The sequence below is a fragment of the Crinia signifera genome, chromosome 4, assembly GCF_055691185.1.
Source record: "Crinia signifera chromosome 4, ASM5569118v1, whole genome shotgun sequence".
NCBI lineage: Eukaryota > Metazoa > Chordata > Amphibia > Anura > Myobatrachidae > Crinia > Crinia signifera.
Genome location: NC_139220.1, coordinates 144,263,130 through 144,282,128, shown reverse-complemented (window position 1 = coordinate 144,282,128; position 18,999 = coordinate 144,263,130). Strand labels below are relative to the sequence as shown.

At 42.1% G+C, this 18,999-nt stretch overlaps 1 protein-coding gene across 1 annotated transcript in view; it reads left to right on the top strand.

Moving 5' to 3' along the window:
* TMEM117 (transmembrane protein 117) overlaps positions 1 to 18,999 on the top strand; it is a 336,233-nt gene that overhangs the window by 89,596 nt on the left and 227,638 nt on the right. Inside the window, exon 3 of the mRNA XM_083182660.1 lies at positions 8,251 to 8,383. Coding sequence (XP_083038786.1) covers positions 8,251 to 8,383 — 133 coding nt within the window. The remainder of the gene's footprint in view (positions 1 to 8,250; positions 8,384 to 18,999) is intronic.

The window sequence follows — 18,999 nt, the reverse complement described above, 5'->3', positions numbered from 1 at the left end:
ATAACTGACAATCACACCAATGAGTGATAAATCATAAATAACATAACTTTCCTGGAGATAATTCCCAGCAGATTGTTCACTCTGAAATGAAAATACCCCTAGTGTGTCCAGCCATGAAAATGGGGACTTGCATAAGGGGTAGAAATCAGAAAAACATCATTGTGTAGTGTTAACAACAAATGAAAGTTTTAATAGAATGAAACACTCACAAAGGTAGACGATATAAAAGAAAGATATGGTAACCCAAGGCTAACACTGCTCACACGTTCCCAAATGTTCCTTAATCCAGGTTTGAGCAGAGTCCAACTCCGGAATCGGTCCTCAGCCAGTCCTGGAAGGGGGGAGAGTTCTTGCCAGTGAGCCAAATAGGGATCCAAACGTTCAGCACAAACACTCAATGCATTTCGGACCCCAGTGGTCCTTCTTCAGAAGTTCTCCCCCCTTCCAGGACTGGCTGAGGACCGATTCCGGAGTTGGACTCTGCTCAAACCTGGATTAAGGAACATTTGGGAACGTGTGAGCAGTGTTAGCCTTGGGTTACCATATCTTGCTTTTATATCGTCTACCTTTGTGAGTGTTTCATTCTATTAAAACTTTCATTTGTTGTTAACACTACACAATGATGTTTTTCTGATTTCTACCCCTTATGCAAGTCCCCATTTTCATGGCTGGACACACTAGGGGTATTTTCATTTCAGAGTGAACAATCTGCTGGGAATTATCTCCAGGAAAGTTATGTTATTTATGATTTATCACTCATTGGTGTGATTGTCAGTTATTGGGAAACATCCCTAAATAGCGCTATTTGGTGAACACAACCCCTTTGCACTCCATTGTCTAATTTCTGTGTTTCGACAAAAAACACAGTTCACCAATTGCTGCATGTTTTTGCTTGGTGCGCTATATTTCAAACCACCCTGTCTTTCTCTTATAAGTACAGCATGTAGGGTCATGTGCAGAAGAGGTGCCTCTGGAAAGCAGCATCAGGAGAGCATGGAGGGTAAGGAGGGGGGAGCAGTGAGCACAGATTTTATAGTATGTGCCTGTGGAAAGGAAGGGGGGGGGGGGGGGGTAGGGATAAATTAGGTACACTGCCTCCCTCTTCCATACCCCATTACTCATTGCCTCCCTGTCACACTAGTGGTCACTTCACTTGTTTTTTTCATCTGCAATGCTGTTGTGCATGTGCAGTCTGCTAACCACACGTGTGGTAGCCATTCTGTGGTAACTTGCTGGGGTCCTGTAATCATTTTGTAATAATAACTGTCAGGGTCTAGGGTGATGATAGATCACAGCAACATGCATAAAGAATGGTTTTAAAAATCCTTAACATTTAATAAAAACAAAACCTAATGGATAAAAACAAAATGTTTGTTTTTTAATGCATTTAGGGAATCTTTACACTACATCTGACATTCATTTTTAATGCATGTATGTAAAATATATAATTTATATGGGTAGATACATAGGGCGGTATTCAATGAGAATACCTGCGAGGTGCAGCGAATCCTATTTTGGATTCGCTGCACATTCGCCACGTTCTGGAGCCTCACCGGCTCCGGTATTCAACGAGTCAGGGGCAGCGAGCCCCTGACCAGCGAATATGAGCTCCTGCGGCGAATGCCGCAGGGAGCATGAGGACGGTGGCAGGCAGAGAGATGGAAGTCTCTCTGCCTGCCCCAGAACGTTTGTGAGGGGGAGGTGGGCTCCCCGGGTGCCAGGCAGCACAGGCTGCCCCCCGGGGGTGCCAGCAGGGGACCTATATTCACTACACCCGATCGTAACGATCGGGTGCAGTGAATATATGAATATGTAATGAGCGGCTCGGCTCCGGCGCCCCCTGCTGGCTGCTGTGTAAAAAAAAATATATATATATTTTTTTTTAAATTAAATATATTCATGTGCTTACAGCACATGAATAAAAGTAGCATGCCCCTCAGAATAAAATTCCTGATTTTTTTACACCAAATGTAAAAAACAAAACACTTTATTTTAAAAGTTCACATTCCACTTCTCCATCAAAAGATAGCGATTGCTACTCGGTGAATCATGGTGAAAAAAACCTTCAAATGTATTCGCCATGTGGTCATTGAATAGGGTGATTCACCGTTTTAGTCCAAAATTCGCTAAACAGCACAAATTCGCCATAAAAACATGGCGAATCAGGCTCATTGAATACCGCCCATAGAATTGTCTAAGTATATTACTGCATACTTGCTTCAGGCACATGAAAACTTTTTTAGAGTTCTGAATAGACATTTGCGTTCCATAGCACCCATGGTTTAATGAGGCCGACTGGATTTATCTACACAAAGGTTTCTACTATCTGTTTACTGCTGTAAAGTAAAAGCCCATTCTATATACAGCAGATGTGGTTTGTCAAGAGCCGGAGGATAAAGTAGGGAGAGTGAACAAAGTTTGCTGTAGTTAGCTGCCCATGCTTTGAATCCAGCCAGTCCCCTACCCAGCAGATTAGCATATCATGGTCGCTATGATCTTACCCAGCAAGTATAAGGTTGGTTATTCCACATTTCAGAATAAGAGTATATAATCTTTAAATTGTGCAGAAGGTATCATTTTCCAGCGACTGGCAATATATAGTATGCAAATTCTCCCCACTTGTCCCCAATTACTTCTGTAATATATCATACAAATTTTATTTTATTATACGAGATTATTGTTACAAATATGTCAGTAGCAATGACCTCCAATTGGGCGACCATGCCGATTGCATTGCATTCCAGGCATGAGTTTCAATATCCTTACATTATTCATATCTTTTCTCGCGTGATGCTTAACTTGAATATCTGTTTGTTATTTAAGGCCTTTTCCTTTTTTATTTTTTGCAATGTTGACCAATAACTGCGGTGTATATCGAGAAGTGTTATGTCAAAGGTTAAATGTGGTGATAATACCTTGCTTAATCCAAACCTAATCTTGTTACTGCTCATCTTAAGATAACAATAAATTGGCTTTAAATTCAGCATCACTCATGATGGTTGAAGTGATCTTTTTATATGCCAAAAACTGGGGTTGTAATAGGCTAAATAAAATAATGAAATTAATAATAATAATAATTGTAAAGGTATAACAACAAAAACCTTTGCATTGGGGACATAACATCAATGGATGAGGTAATTCTATTAAATGAAGACAGGTATATATTTTACTGTATGGACCTTATTCTGATTTATTCGGTCCTCCGTGCGTTCGCACAGAGGACCGATGGTGTGCATCTGTGCATGCACAGTTGCATTTCTGTTCAGATGCAGGGTGTGTGCACCCACGGCGAACATTCTGTTTGCCACCTGCACGCACCCTACACAGGGGGCGGAGAAGGGCGCCGGGTGGCCCTATCAGCATATGGGAACGCCCAGCTGGGTACGGAGGGCAGGCAGCTGACATCACAGGATGTCCTCGCACAGGGTGCCTGCAGTTTAGAGTCACCATATAGGTGTCTCTGAACTGCGAGCGCTGAAGAAATCATTGGATTGTTGCCAACCATTGAATGATTTCTCCCCGCCTGCGAATGGATGGTTATGTCAATCATCCATTCGCAGGCGTGAGTATCAAGGAGATGTGCCAGCGCTGGCTGTACCAATGATGTAGACTAGACTGTTCTCAATAAAAAATATTTAATACATACTAATATACATACATCACATTAATAAAATGAACTGAAAATAAATAAAAATGAACAATATGGATATGATATCACAGAGATATATAATGTATAGTTGAAATCACCATACTATATGGTTTTGGTTGAGATGATATTAATTGGTATATTACCATCCGTTGCAGTGGTGACAGTGGTGTCAAACAATTGTCCTGGGTTGTCCTATAATTTCAAGAGCTCAAGTCTCCCGATTGGCGTGTTTTTCCTCCTTTGTAGACTTGATGTGTTAGGAATAATGCAGATATCCCAAATTCGAGAGTCCAGATCAATCAGGATGATTTAAATGTCAGTGGGAGAGGGACAGGTCACACTGGATGGATACAGGAACAGCAGTAATAAGCTCAACGCATTTCCCCGGATATTGTATGTCCTGGCTTCCTCAGGAGCAAGTGTGGAATGAGAGCCCAAGGCTCAGTATATATAGCAGTGACTTAATTGCTCAGTTGGTACACCTGTGCACATGTCAAACAAAATAAAAACCATTATAAAATATGACAGTCTTCTAATTAGTTTATTACAATAACATATTAGTCTAGGAGGCAGTATAGACCAATAGTGTATAGTTTTTAAAAACATAATTGCACAAAAACTGTTTGTAAGCTAGACAAAACCTTTTGGACTAAGGGTCACATGACCCGGAAGTTAATGTGACCGAGGTAATATACATGAAGCGTGATAATTTCTATATTTCTTTGCCTCCGTATAAACAAAAGCAGGGTCTTCAGACTGCTACATTGGTAAGTTTGCTACTTTCAGACATCTCAACAGGTGTGCAAACAGCCCTGCAGGGGCCAGCACTGTCTACCACTAAAAGCTTACCTGTTACCTGATTGTTTCTCGGTAACACTATTAATGGAAAACACAAGATCACAGCAATAAAAAGAAATGTATCAGAAATGTGCCAAGGCAGCCTTAGTGGTCCTCCTTGGGAAGAGGTATTCTCACCTCGACACATACACTGAAGTTAAAAAATGGGTATGTTCAGAGGCGCCTGTTCTAATAATATCCATGCAAATGAAAATAGACTTCTTTTATACGGTCATACCACTGAAGGTCAACATAGCATCCTGTAGTTTGACACCTGAAATAGGTCAATATGCCGAAGGTCGACATGGATGGATGAAACAAGCATTAGGTCGACAGTCAAAAGCTCTACATGGGTTTTTATTTTGTTTTATTTTGAGCTGACGTGCCGACAGGCTTTATTCCATGGCTTACCATCCACTAGGGCATGGAGGTTGAATAGAATAGTGTGCTGAGAGGAGTGAGGCACCGAGCCCGAAGCATGGAGAGTGCAGCAGTGCACCGATATGGTGACCATGTCGACATTCAGGACAAAAGTGAAAACCCCATTTGACTTTTTGACTGTTGACCTAATGCTTGTGTCGACCTTCCATCCATGTCGACCTATTTCAGCTGTCGACCTAAGCCATGGCAAATGTGTTGACACAGCGCTAGTTTGAGGAGGGATAAATTAATTTCAATACCATGGGATATTAATAAAAAACATTTATTTGATTCATAGTACTTAAGGTGCCCATACACATTACAATTATTGTATACAATATCACATCTCATCGCATCTCGGTTTTGCGATGAGATGAGATCTAGTACAAAAAGTATGTGCTGCACATACTTTTTGTACTAGATCTCTTCGCAAAACTGAGATGCGATGAGATGTGATATTGTATACAATAATTGTAACTTAAAAACAAAAATGACAGTGGGTACGTGGCGCAGTGCTGCCTAAGATTACAATCCCTGAAGATACACCTTTACTTCAACAACATAGCATACAATTGTATGAATAATTGTAACGTGTGTGGGCACCTTAACGCAATTAAAAAAATAATATAGTAAAAAATCAACATAAAAACATTTGTACCGTGTTGGGAAACCAGTCTCTCACAATTTGAAAAAAACTGGATGCAAATACCAAAGTCCCGTTCCTATATTGACCTCCGGCCGTGTTGAAAAGTCCCTCCAAAAGTGATTCTCAGATACGCACTATTTGTAGATCTTCACATGCTGGGTGCTGGTTGTAGGCAAGGAGTTTCCTGGAATGGAGATTTTGCTTGGAACAGAGGGGGATCTTGAAGCCCAAGAAGATGGAGTTCTGTTTAGGCCTAGGATGTACTTATGATTAGGCTGCTGGGGTGTGTGTTTGATTAGGCTACTTACCGGTTATCTGTCAGGAATCCCTCTATCTGGTAATCTGACTGCTGGTATCCCAACCGCCGGAAATCCATACAGCCCACCATACAGCCCACTGAAAAAATCTGGTGGTCCGTTATGCAATAGATAACACCTAACTTTGTGTATCAATCCCTATTTTCCATATAGATTGCTAGCTTCTAGCAGATTATGACAAATGCAGAGTCTAAAACAGAAAAGTACTGGCAGTAAGGACGGTGTCATAGTTAGCATTGCAGCCATTGGGTAGTTAAATATACTCAAAGTAGGAAGGCCCTGCTCTTTTTCTTTTCCCGAATTTTTGTAACACTGTTTCCATTTGTAAACACAACAGATTTTGCTGGACTATATAAGAAACTGATAATAAATAAATGGTGGGAATCAAAATTTAATGTTGTGAGGCTACAAGGTTAACCATTACACCATCCTTACTGCCATTTTTTCACTATGTTCATTTGTCATGATCTGCTAGAAATGCTGCAAAGCAGTATTCCATTTTATTAGCTTTTGATGGCCTGATGTAATTAAGTACAGAATTATATATGTATGTGTATATATGTCTAGTGTCCATGCGTCTCTGAAACACTGCCATCTGTTGGCAGAAAGTGAAACTACATCTTTTTCACACATGCACAAACACAGAAGGAAACAGACTAACTTTTGAAGCTTTTGCTTGGAGCTGGCTTACTAGTATGTAGTATCTACTGTAGCTGCTTCTGATTGTTCTTGCTTATTGATCACTTCAGGTAATAATACTGAATTGGCTATCTTACAATTGACTTTTAAGATGACCTGTCACTTCAATTTGCACTACAATATTTTTGATATTTTGTATTCATTTTACATAAAAAATGTGCTGTTTTCATAGACTACAGGTAGTCTCCCTTATCTGACAATGCTCTATGCAGAGGAGACCCATTTTACCATCTGAGATGTAATTTACACAAACTATGACATAAATTATTGAAAAAATATTGTATAGAACTACCACTGACAATATGTAGAAGGTGTATATGAAAAAAAATGGCAATTTGTGTGTAGATAAAAATTAAATTAAAATATTCAGGTATCCAAAATACATATCGCTATCAGAGACTCGACCTTTAACACCACAGTCTTACTACTGATGGATATCTCTTTAGACACACACAACATAGCATACATGTATGTAGAGTTTTCTGGAATCTTTGTGTACAGCTGGAATGCAGAATGCACCGGTAGTTTAAAATCAATCCCATAGTATATACATTTACTATAGATCAGTGGTTCCCATATACGGTCCTCAATGCAGCCTAAGGGGTAAATGTACTGAAATGTGACTTTTTAGAAGTGAGAGATGTTAACCCATAGCAAACAATCAGATTATATCATCCTCAATGCAGCCTAAGGGGTAAATGTACTGAAATGTGACTTTTTAGAAGTGAGAGATGTTAACCCATAGCAAACAATCAGATTATATCATCAAGAAGGTCCTAGATTAATAAGTAAAATCGGATCGATTGCTATGGGCCGAATCTCTTCCTTCTAAAACGCCTACTTTTAAGCAGCCCATACATGGTAGAAAAAGTACATTGTGAACTAGATTGCATCTAGGTGAAAATACATGAAGCGAATCACATCATGGATGGGCACCTTTAGGGATATCAATGCTTGTTGTCAGATGGTATAATCAAACTGCCTGAGGTACTAATTAAGTCGCCTGTGCTTTAGCTTTGATATCTTTACATTTTGGACTGTTAGGTTGCTTTGAGGACCGCATTTGGACCCACTTTTATATAAAAACTACAGATTGGTAGACACAGTATGATATTCTTCTAGTGTTCACTCTAGATTTTTTTAGGGCAGGGTGCTGACCACCGCACAGGGCTCTTTATTCAATCGGGAAAGCACATATTAGAAACAAAGAACATACTGTACTGTATATAAAAAAATTGCACACTGCACTAGGATTATGCCCATTAAACATTGTCATACTCTGCTATGCCTATTACATATATTCTGTTTTAACGACAATTACACATTATGGCACACACTGTAATGCCTCTTACACATTATACCACTCACCATAATGCCCATTACACATGATGGCGCACACACCGAAAGTTCTCAGCAGCATGTCAGCGCAGTGGGGGGCAGTGTAAGGGCACACAGTGCCACACACAAAAAGGGCAGGGTGCATTTTGAGGTTTCAATAATGGTCAGGGTGCAGCACCCTGTAAAATAAGCTTAGAGAGAACACTGTTCTTTTTTTGTCTGATTTTGACCTACATAGGATCTACTGTACTGCCACTTTGCAGATATGTGGAGATTAAATCTAGTATATATTATATTATGCATTTTAAAGTATGTATAATTATTAATTAACTGTTTTCTTGCAGGTCACTTACTACGGCTGAAGGTCTTTAGAGATGATCATGGGTCATGGATGACCATGTTTTTTAGCACAATACTTTTCCTCTTCATCTTCTCCCATATCTACAATATTTGTCTTCTTATAGCCGGAAACATGAGGTGAGATAAGATATATGTAACTGTTCACAGAGCACTTTTCAGTGATGATGTTGCATGGCAGAGAACTAGGACTCTGTAAAGAAAAATTATTTAGTTTCATTTTGGAAAGTCTATTCAAACCGGAGGATCTGCCCACATACAAATAGTGTACGGTTTTCTAAGAATACAACATAAATGTAATGTCTGCGGGATATACTCCCACCATCAAGCTGTTAATCTGATAGGGGTATCGCAATAAGAGGAAATACAGAGCAAACCCTGACTATATTTACATACAGTAACTAAAATTGAGACTTTGTACAGGGACAATGCTGAATCCAGTACTCATACCTCCTAACTGTCTCACATAGGGCCAGATGTATCAAGCTTCACAAAGTGATAAAATGGAGAGTGATAAACAACCAGCCAATCAGCTCCAACCTGCCATGTCACAGGCTGAGTTTGAAAAATGACAGGTAGGAGCTGATTGGCTGGTTGTTTATCACTTTCCATTTTATCACTTTGTGAAGCTTGATACATCTGGCTGTCATAACTTTACAGTTGTACATGGGCAGAGTCACAAAGGGTTCAGTTTTTTGTTGTATTTACTTACTACCCGGGGCGTGCAGTCAGGGGACGCCGCGGAGGCAAATCCTCATGTCATAAATTAACAAAAAAAATAATACATTGATATTTCTAACACATATAGGGCCTGATTCCGCAACACGTTTAAGAGGTGGAATTAGGCCCCATTCTGATGTTTGGGGGTCTGCACGTGTGCAAGTGCACACTTCCACATGTGCAGATCCCGGCAATGAATGGCTTCGGCGAGTTACACACTCACTAGGCCGTTCGTTGCAGGGAAGGAAGGCCGGGGGCAGACAGGGGCGGATATAGAGCTTGCCCATGGGAATGCCCAGCGTTCTATGGACGTCCCCATGAAAATGCTGGGTGTTCCCATGGGAACATAGACGGCCGATGCTTGCCAGGGGTGGACAGCTGACGTCCCCGGATGCCAGCGCCCGCTCCATCTTCGGCCGACACTGAAGGAAATAAAAAGTCAGTTGAGAAATTCAGTTATATAGCAATATATCTCAATCCAATAGCTACTTTCAATAACAAGGCCTGTGTCGCAGATAAATATAATTTATACAAATCCAGGCATTAATTATAACAAGCATTGGTACTTATGTAGTATCTGGGCGTCCGATTTAGAAATCGGATCGCATCGCATGCGACCAAATCGTATGCGATGCGATGGTCAAGATTTTTCCATAGGATTCAATGTTAAAATGGTCTGAGTCCATTTTAACATAGAATTCAATGGGAAAAAGGGGTCTTTTTCCTTTCCCCACTATCCAAGTGGGCATGGAGTTGGATATAAACCTGTGGCGAGCGTAGCGAGCCACCGAGCCCGAAGCGTGGCGAGCGTGGCGAGCGTAGCGAGCCCCGCGAGGGGACACAGAATACTTTTTAAGAAATATGCGTCCCCTCGCGGGGCTCGCTTCGCTCGCCACACTTCGGGCTCGGTGGCTCGCTGCGCTCGCCACGCTATATAAAATCAACTCTATACCCACTTGGATACTGGGGAAATGAACAGGACCTTCTTAACATTGAATCCTGTGCAAAATCGCATCGAATCGCATCGCATCTGATTGTATGCCTTGAGGTAAGGCATACAATCACAAAATCGGCAGCCCAGATACTACATAAGTACCCAAGCATTTTAGCCCTTCAGTATAGCTTCATTTAATCCCTTTGGGTGTACCGTATCTAGCTTTATTAACCATCGCGTTTCACATTGGAGCAAACGCAACCCACAGTCCCCACCTCTAAGGGTATCTGGAATGCAATCTATCATTCAATATTTTAATGTTGTAATATTATGTCAGACTAGCGCGAAGTGCCGCACCACCGGTTGTTCACTGCGACCCTAAAGAATTGTTTTTTTTTTATGGCCGATCGGTGGGCGTCCATCCGTTCTTTTATCAGTCGTTCCATTTCCATCACAGTTGATAGGTCGTACCGTTTATACGGATGGAGTGCTGCTTCTATATATAAACAGATCCCAGCTGCACCTGCTCGGGGTAGAGAAGAAGGAGGCTGCACTCTTGAAAATAAATGCGGCAGCACTTATTTTAACAAAAAAGAAAAATCATCTGTCATGGGGGGTTTCTGCGCTAGTGGCCTGTGGGACTAATCGAGAAAGCGGCACATGGCACCCTGTACCCCGGCCTAGCCCACCACTGTTCCTAACTTACCACATGATTTAAAAAAAATTCTGCAAACCTCCCAATACGATATAAACGTTAAAATTGAAATAGTAGTCCATGCACCATGTGACTTTTATGCCCCTATTGCCACATTGAGAGAATGGTAATATGTGTTACAACCCAGATGGGTTCCCGGACCGTCCGTTTTGTACTATGCGATGCGCGCTCCCGCATCACATAGTACGGTACAAAAAGTATGTGCTGCACATACTTTTTGTACTAGCTAAACATCGTATCGGATCGCATTGCATGCACTAGGCATGCTATCCGATACGATGCATGCTAATTAAGACCCAAACGGATCCGTTTAACGGACCGTGTATGGGTACCTTAAATGTGTTAACTCTGATATCGCAGATTTACAGTGGTGCACCAAGTACTGTAACCTGGTTCTTGAGAAAACATAGGCCCTTAGCTATAGAGTAATAATTTCTTTATGCCAAATCCCTACAGTTTACTGATATCCCTAAATCAGTGGTTGCCAACTCCAGTCCTCGAGAGCTACCAACAGTTCACATTTTCCTGACAACCTAGCTGCTGCAAAGGTGCACTCATTACTCACTAATGGTGACCATACACGTTACAATTATTGTATAAAATATCGCATCTCAGTTTTGCGATGAGATGAGATCTGGGGCCTTATTGTAGTTCACTCTTTCTGACAAAATCCTTCTTAGATGGACAAAACCATGGGCCTTATTCTGCTTGGTGCGGTCCATTCCGACTTCTTTCGGAAATGACCGAACGCCACGCACGGCGGACATTCTAAGAACACACACCCACAGGTTGTCCGCATCCATTCGGATGGACTCGCTAAGAAGAGGGAGTGTCTTCAGACTGCATCCAAACGTGTGTGTGCGGTGGGAACTCAAAGATTCTGCACGGTCTTACTGCGTCCGAACGGACGGGAAGCTGACCGTACGCACTGAGTTGATGTATTTCCGCAAACCTCACTAATCTATTTGGATGTCATGCTTCTGCAACATGACACACTTATCCAATTAGCCTACCTCATAACACATAGATTATTTTTAAATGTGATCAATTACTTCCTAATTGATACTTAAACACATTACTTGCACTTTAGATTAACCCTTACATCATGTTAAGTGTTATTTTTTCATTGTTGCCCCTTTACCTGAAAAGAGTGGAGGAGTGGATTGTATTGTGGTCAGCTGCGAGTGTTTAAGGTGCGGCCGTACTAATTGGGCGATCCGAATGCCTAGCGCATGAACCATTGCTCTCAGAGAACTGAAACTTGCTTATGGACTCCGCAGATTTCTGCCGTGTTGGTTCCCTTGCACTCGGTGTCCGGGCCGAATGCACGCCTACCACTGTTCGTGCACTCCCACTTGTACGCCCAGATTACGCCCAGTTTTTCCCACTTTGAAGCCGCGCCCTTGTGTACGCCCACATGACACCCATATGTCCCGAGGGGGTTCGGTGTACATTTGTAGACGGTATTGGTGAGAACGAGTGCGCAGACACTACGTTGCACATGCGCATTGCGTTGCCTGCGCATGCGCAGATAGCTAAAAAGCACCCTCCGAAAGAATTCGGAACGGTCCGCCTCAACCAGAATAAGGCCCCATGTGCACTGTATGGGGGGGAAGATGTTACTTGTGTAGAGAGAATTACATTTGGGTGGAGTTTTACTTCAAAGTGAGATCTATATTGCAGTGTAAAAATAAAACAGTCAGTATTTACGCTGCACAAAAACAAAATAACTCACCCAAATCTAATTCTCTCATTTTCCATCTGCCCCCCTGCAGTGCACATGGTTTTGTCCATCTAAGAAGGATTTTGTCAGAAAGAGTGAACTAGAATAAGGCCCCTTGTACAAAAAGCACATACTTTTTGTACTAGATCTCATCGCAAAACCAAGATGTGATGAGATGCGATATTGTATAGGGACCTTCACACATTTTTAAAAGATCCACTAGTGGAGCTAATTACTTCACTTGTGATTCTGTGTGGAGACATGGAAAACATTAACTGTTGGTAGCTCTCGAGGACTGGAGTTGGCGGTACTTGTTTCCTAGCACGGCGCCCAGATTTTCTATGTACAGTACGTACTGAAATCGCATCGCATGCCGCGTTATAGAGTCATGGGATGCAATTTCAGTACCCATTCCGTTCCCGCTCGCTGTCATTCCCGCCCCCTGTTGGATTCTCTCAGAAATCACTCTGAGGTGATTTTCTGTGAGTAGTGGAAGCATCACTCAGAGCTCCTGCTGTTTTTATTCATCTGATATTGAAATATATTGATATGGCAGCATTGTTGGACATATTTATGCTGCCTCAGTCTGAGGAGAAGGCCATAAGGTTTTTTCAAGACCACGGACTTGTTCCATTCGCGCAGAATTGCACAAACGGGCACATAATGCGCCTCTCAGTTGAGGAGGCGATGTGGCGGTGCCACGTAAAGGTCTGCCGACTTAAGGTGAGCCTGAGAAAAGCTCAGTGGGTTCCCAGGCTGTTATGTTGGTGCGTTTTTTGTACTCGTGGGCACAGGAGCTGACGTCTATAGAGTATTGTGCGCAGCAGCTCCACATCTTCAAAAAAACGACAGTGCTGTACAACCGCTGGGTGCTGGAGGCGTGTGCCCTTGATATAATGGCGCAGCCACAGCGCCGAATCGGTGGACCAAGAATGATTGTGGAATGTGACGAAACGTTATTTGTCAAGCGAAAAAATAATGCTGGACGGATTTTGCAAAAACAGTGGGTTTTTGGTGGTATATGCCGGGAAAGTGGACAGTGTTTCGTGGAAATGGTGGCTAGCCGTGATGCGACCACATTGATGAACTGCATTATCCATAATATAGAGCCGAGTACAAATGTGTATACAGACTGCTGGAGGGCATATAGCAGTTAACAGTTACAACTGGCAGGATACCACCATTTTACTGTCAATCACAGGTACAATTTCATTGACCCAGCAAAAGGGGTGCACATGCAAACTATTGAGAGATTGTGGGGCCAATGTAAATGGCGCAACAAGCGCCAAAGAGGAACAGCGAGACATGAGCTGAAATCATATCTAATCGAGTTCATGTGGCGAAAGACATTAGGAGCTGAGGAGCCGTTTAAACGCATTGTGGAAGCACTTAAACTGCTCCCCAAGGACGATTAAGTGTGTTTACATTTGTAGATGAATATTGTATTCTTAAAAAGTTCATGTTTTCTTAATATTATCATTAATTGTTATGATTATTTAATGAAATTATTTAAGTAAATATCAGTTTAGCGTTAACACATGTCGTTATTACTGTGTTCCTAAAACACCTCCACTGTCCACGTTGGCATGGAGTTGATTTTATATAGTGTGGCGACCCACCGAGCCCGAAGTGTGGTGAGTGCAGCGAACCCCGTGAGAGGACGCGGATTCATTTACATGTATTCCGCATTCCCTCGCGGGGCTTGCCACGCTGCGGGCTCGGTGGCTCGCTGCGCTTGCCACACTATATAAAATCAACTCCACGGCAACGTGGATAGTGGGGGTATGAAATGGTCGGAGGACGTGTTCCGCTGCCCCTCGCGGAGCTCGCTGCGCTTGCCACACTTCAGGGTGGCATGGATACTGGGGGTGACTCAAAACAACATTGCATCACATCTTATAGTAAACACCCATCACGTATCATGGCATGGGTGCTTGTACAATGAAATATCGCATCGCATCGCATTGCATTTGTTGCCATGCGATCCTATGCGATATTTCATTGTATAAGCACTCCTGTGCACTTAACATGGACATCGCATCGCACAGCACTATACATGGTACGTGATGCGATGCGATTTTCCTACGCAGAATAGCCAACTAAGCTATTTGCTTAGTGGGTGCCGTGCTAGGAAACAAGTACCGAGTTGGCTACCCCAGCCCTAAATTATTCCCCATATAGCCTGTGTGTGAAAATGTACAGTATCCTTTTATGAAGAACGTGTGTGTGTGTGTGTGTGTGTGTACACATATATTGTCATCACTACAGTGTGTATCATCTGAGCGTTGACCAGTTAGTTATAATGTTAAAACTTGCATTTTATATGTAGCTGACCTTGAAAATTAGATCTTTTAAACATAATATATGGTGAAGCCACTAGGTGGCAACATATCTCTTTTGATTCATTTAAAATCATGTTCTCTAAAAGACACTAATTCTAATTTTAATAATCTGGAGATTACTTCTTTATGCCATATTGTGCTTCGATCAATAGAGTAGTCAATTCACATCAAATTGATCACTGCAGTCTAGCTAATTAGTTTTGTTGCTTCCAGGTTTTTTATTTATTTAAATAAGATGCAGATTTTAAGCAAATTAGATGTTCACCCAACAAAATTCCCCAGGACCTGACGTGCCAAGAGGGACTGTTTGGTGTAACTGTTTACTTTTAAAATGAATTTAATATAATGCATACATATTTTAAAAAAATGTATCAAGTATCTTCAAATTTGTATCAGATCAAATAATGATATACATCATATGTATGACCATAAAATGGCCATGATAAAGTTACCACCACATGCTTGGTTGTGTATATAGTAAAGTATGCTCCTAAAGGTGCATACACACGGTGAGATTTCACTTTCTATTAGACCACTCTTAGATCTGGATCTGGGTCTGGGTTAAGGACTGAGATGTCCTCCGATTTTTCTATTGGAAGTAAGTGCATCAAATGATGCACTTAATCTGATTTTGATATCCATCCATACAAAGTTAGTGAGCATTTAATGGTATGCTGGTGCTGTACTGGGTGATGGCATAAAATATTACCCCAATTTTGAAAGCGCAATTATGTCCTTAGTAGGGATGCCAATCCTGGGATTTTGGGCAATTTTGGCTGGGATTTCAATCCCGGGATTGGACTCTCCAATCCCGGGATTTCGGGATTGAAATGCGCATGCTCATTTCATCCCTTACTGCCCGGCTCACAGCCTCACACAGTGCTGCCTGACCTGAATATAGTGCTCCGTGTCTGCAGCAGCTCTCGGTCACCTCCACGGATGCTGGCTCATACACAGCAGGGTCCCATCCCCTAATCACAGTGCAGGCGATGGCAGCGCTGCGCTGTGCTATTACGGAGGAATCGCAGGCTGCTTCTGGATTCTGGGGCACAGGCTCACTCGGTCTGGCCGGAACTCGTCAGGGAGGTGAGAGGTCGCCGCGGCCCTGGAACCTAAAGTGGAGTAATGGAGTTGAAAGTGCCTGCAACTTGCCTGTGTGTTCCAGATGGTCTAAACTTTTAAACCACCCCAGGTGAGCTGTGCCTCTGGCTATGCTTTACGCCGGACCCCGTGCTTTCTGACTGCCCTCTCCTTGTCAGGTGGCCAATCGCGGGGATCCCGGGATTTATATCTTTTCAATCCTGAAACCCGGGATTGAAAAAATGTCACGGGATTGGCCACCCTAGTCCTTAATATATGAAGCTCTAGGATTGGTCAGGAAGTGTATGTCCTTATCCAAATGGAGCTCGATATATTGGGTGAAATTTAATAGGATGAGAGATTCAGTTATTTTAAAGCAGCAATCATTTACACTGCAAAATCAAACTGGTTTTGCAGTGTAAGTGATTGCCGGTTTAAAAAAACTGGAGATTTCTTCCCAAATCTCTCACTTCCTGACTCTCTCATCCTATTAAATTTCCCCCATAGTCCAAGTTAACAGAAATTCCCCAAGTAAATGGCAAGTGGCAAGAATGTTTTTAAAATGCTCAAAATGCTTTAAAATGTTGTTGTTGTCTCCCAGCTTTCTCAGAAGCAAGAGTATGAGAAGACATCTGTACTGTACTTTTTTTTACAACATACTAAATACATAATTCTGTACTCTTAGTTATGGTTATAATGTATTCAACATAATTTATTGAAGTAAGAAATGTATTTGTTACTTACTGTACTTTTTCTAAGCACTAAGGGGGGTATTCAATGTGCCGCCGCTATTTCTGATGGGGGAAATAGCGGAGGCTCCCTATTAAATGCTGTCTTTAGTGACAGCATTTAAGCGGGTCACGGCAGAACAGGCAGAGTTTAGAAGCTGTTGGGCCCTTTCTGCCGTAAACGGCCGGGGATTGTCGCGATCCCGGACGCAAATCGCCAATCCAGGTCCGTTTTCATGGCCACACCCCCTTTGCGCAGATCGGCAGGTGGGACATTGAATCCCGCCTGTCGTTCAGCTGTCGGGCTGACCGCCAATGGCTGTTGGCAGGGATCGACAGCCGTGATCCTAGATTTAAGACTCCCCCCCCCCTAAGTATTATCACCTCTCATATTAAATGCACATAACATATTTGCAAATTTGGTTCTACAAATATAATGTTTTATTCTACATTCCAGGACTTTTGCAAAGTGATCCAAGGTTACAGTGATCCAGTAGCAAATATTTAATGGGTACATTGTGTGTGGTGTGTGCACATTTGCCCATGGTTCAAGGGTGTCCTGTGCTGCACAGGATGGGCCCTGGGTAGATTCACTAGTTTGTCTATTGTGGTGTCCACTCCCTATTCTTGTTTCCGGTGGCGCCATATTTCTGGTGATGTTTTTGTAAAGATGTTGCAGATACAAAGTAAAGACAGGACACTTCTGAGCACGCACCATTTTTCAAACTATGTAATTGAAATGATGATTGCAGTTCTGGGAGCAAGTATAAGAGAAGTCACATTAATGGTGCCACCAGAGGTATTGAGGGAGCTACATGATGGGTTATGGAGGAGTGCTGCATAAGGCCTCCGTCTTTGTAAAACGTTTCTGCACCGATCTGTTGTGAATATGGGGAAGATGTATTCATCCTGGTGAAGTGATGAAGTGGAAGCTGATAATGCACAAGCCAATCAGTTCCTGTCTAGATACAGGCTGGGTTTGAAAAATGATGGTTGGGAGCACACTGGTGCATTATCACCTTCTACTTTATCACTTCACCATGGCTTAATACATGTTGTTTTAGCATTTATACTATTTAAGATTCTACTATGCCCCCTCTACCAGCCCCTATACTAGTTGCACTGCCCCAACCCCTATGCAGCTTCAACAAATGCTGCACGAAGCTGGCTGCCACTACTGGAGGGGGCAAAATAGCGCATTTGGGAACTTCTGGGTTATACAATAAGAGGACCAGAGTAAATTCCAAAAGTGACCGTCAGATGAGTTATATTTTGGACAGTTCAATTCAGTTGTTCCCCAAATTAAGCAGACAAACAAGTGCAATATATACCCCATGAATCAGGAAAAGTTGAGTTCGCCGATAGCGGACTGCGATGGTAGAAACCTATGGGACACCTAAAGCATCTTTCCAAATATTTTCTGGTATTGCCCATAAGTGCCCTTCCCATTTCAGCTTAAGAGCTGGTAAATCTGTATTATGATTGGCATGTATTAAGCCAGAATACAATATAGATTTTAAATGTCTAGATACCTGGGATTGCAGCAATCTTTTAACTGGAGAGTCTTGTAGCATTGGAGGAGCATCCATGACTTGGCTGTTTGTGGTGTGTTGAAACTAGTAATATCTGTATCAGTAAGCATTTGGTACAGTTAAGTCATGTGGTAGCTCTTCAAAAGATGAGAAAAAAAACATCCAAGTCACAATTCATACAATTGTCTAAGGGACACTATTCCCCACTCCCCCCACACCTCTGTAATTTGCAGTGAGGAGGGCTCTGCATGCTCCTCTTTATGATCAAGAAGAGTATCTGAATCCCAGCCTCGCTCCAGAAGAATGGTGTGGAGTGACCTCCACACAATAGCAGTATGCTGAACCAGTGGGATCTTTATTGTTCTTGCATTTCCATTCAGCAGTAGTTGCAGAAGTGTGGCTCCAGGGCGGTCTCTACCATAAGGCAACTTTGCACAGCTGTCTAGGGGTTCCAGAATTTGGGGGGTGTCCCTGAGTCTGACGATCACAAAATGAAGGATGACTTCAGGTGTTAAACATCCGTGGAACCACGTCCCCACTTTCACTTGAAGTTCTGGAAAGCCGGTATTGGTGTTGGGGTGGTAGTGGGAACAGTAAGCAGAAGTTTTTGCCTAGGGTGCTGAAAAACCTTGCATCGGCCCTGTGAAACTCTGATAACCACCATGGATGTAGATTCATTTTTACAAAATTAACCCTCCAATTATGGCTAATAGCAGCTTCCTCCAAATTGCCACACATGGTTTGATGCAGATAACTACATTAAGATTTGATTTTCAATTGCAGTGTTTTAGGAGGTTTTCTCCTTTTTTAGCAAACCTTCTACATTACATAAATAAAAAGGAAACCATTAGAAGAAAACACATGAATTGGAAATATATTCTTTCTCATCTTAATAATGAGGAAGAGAACATTAGCATATTCCTTCTAACACATTTAAATTTCTGACACTTTCCTAGATTTTT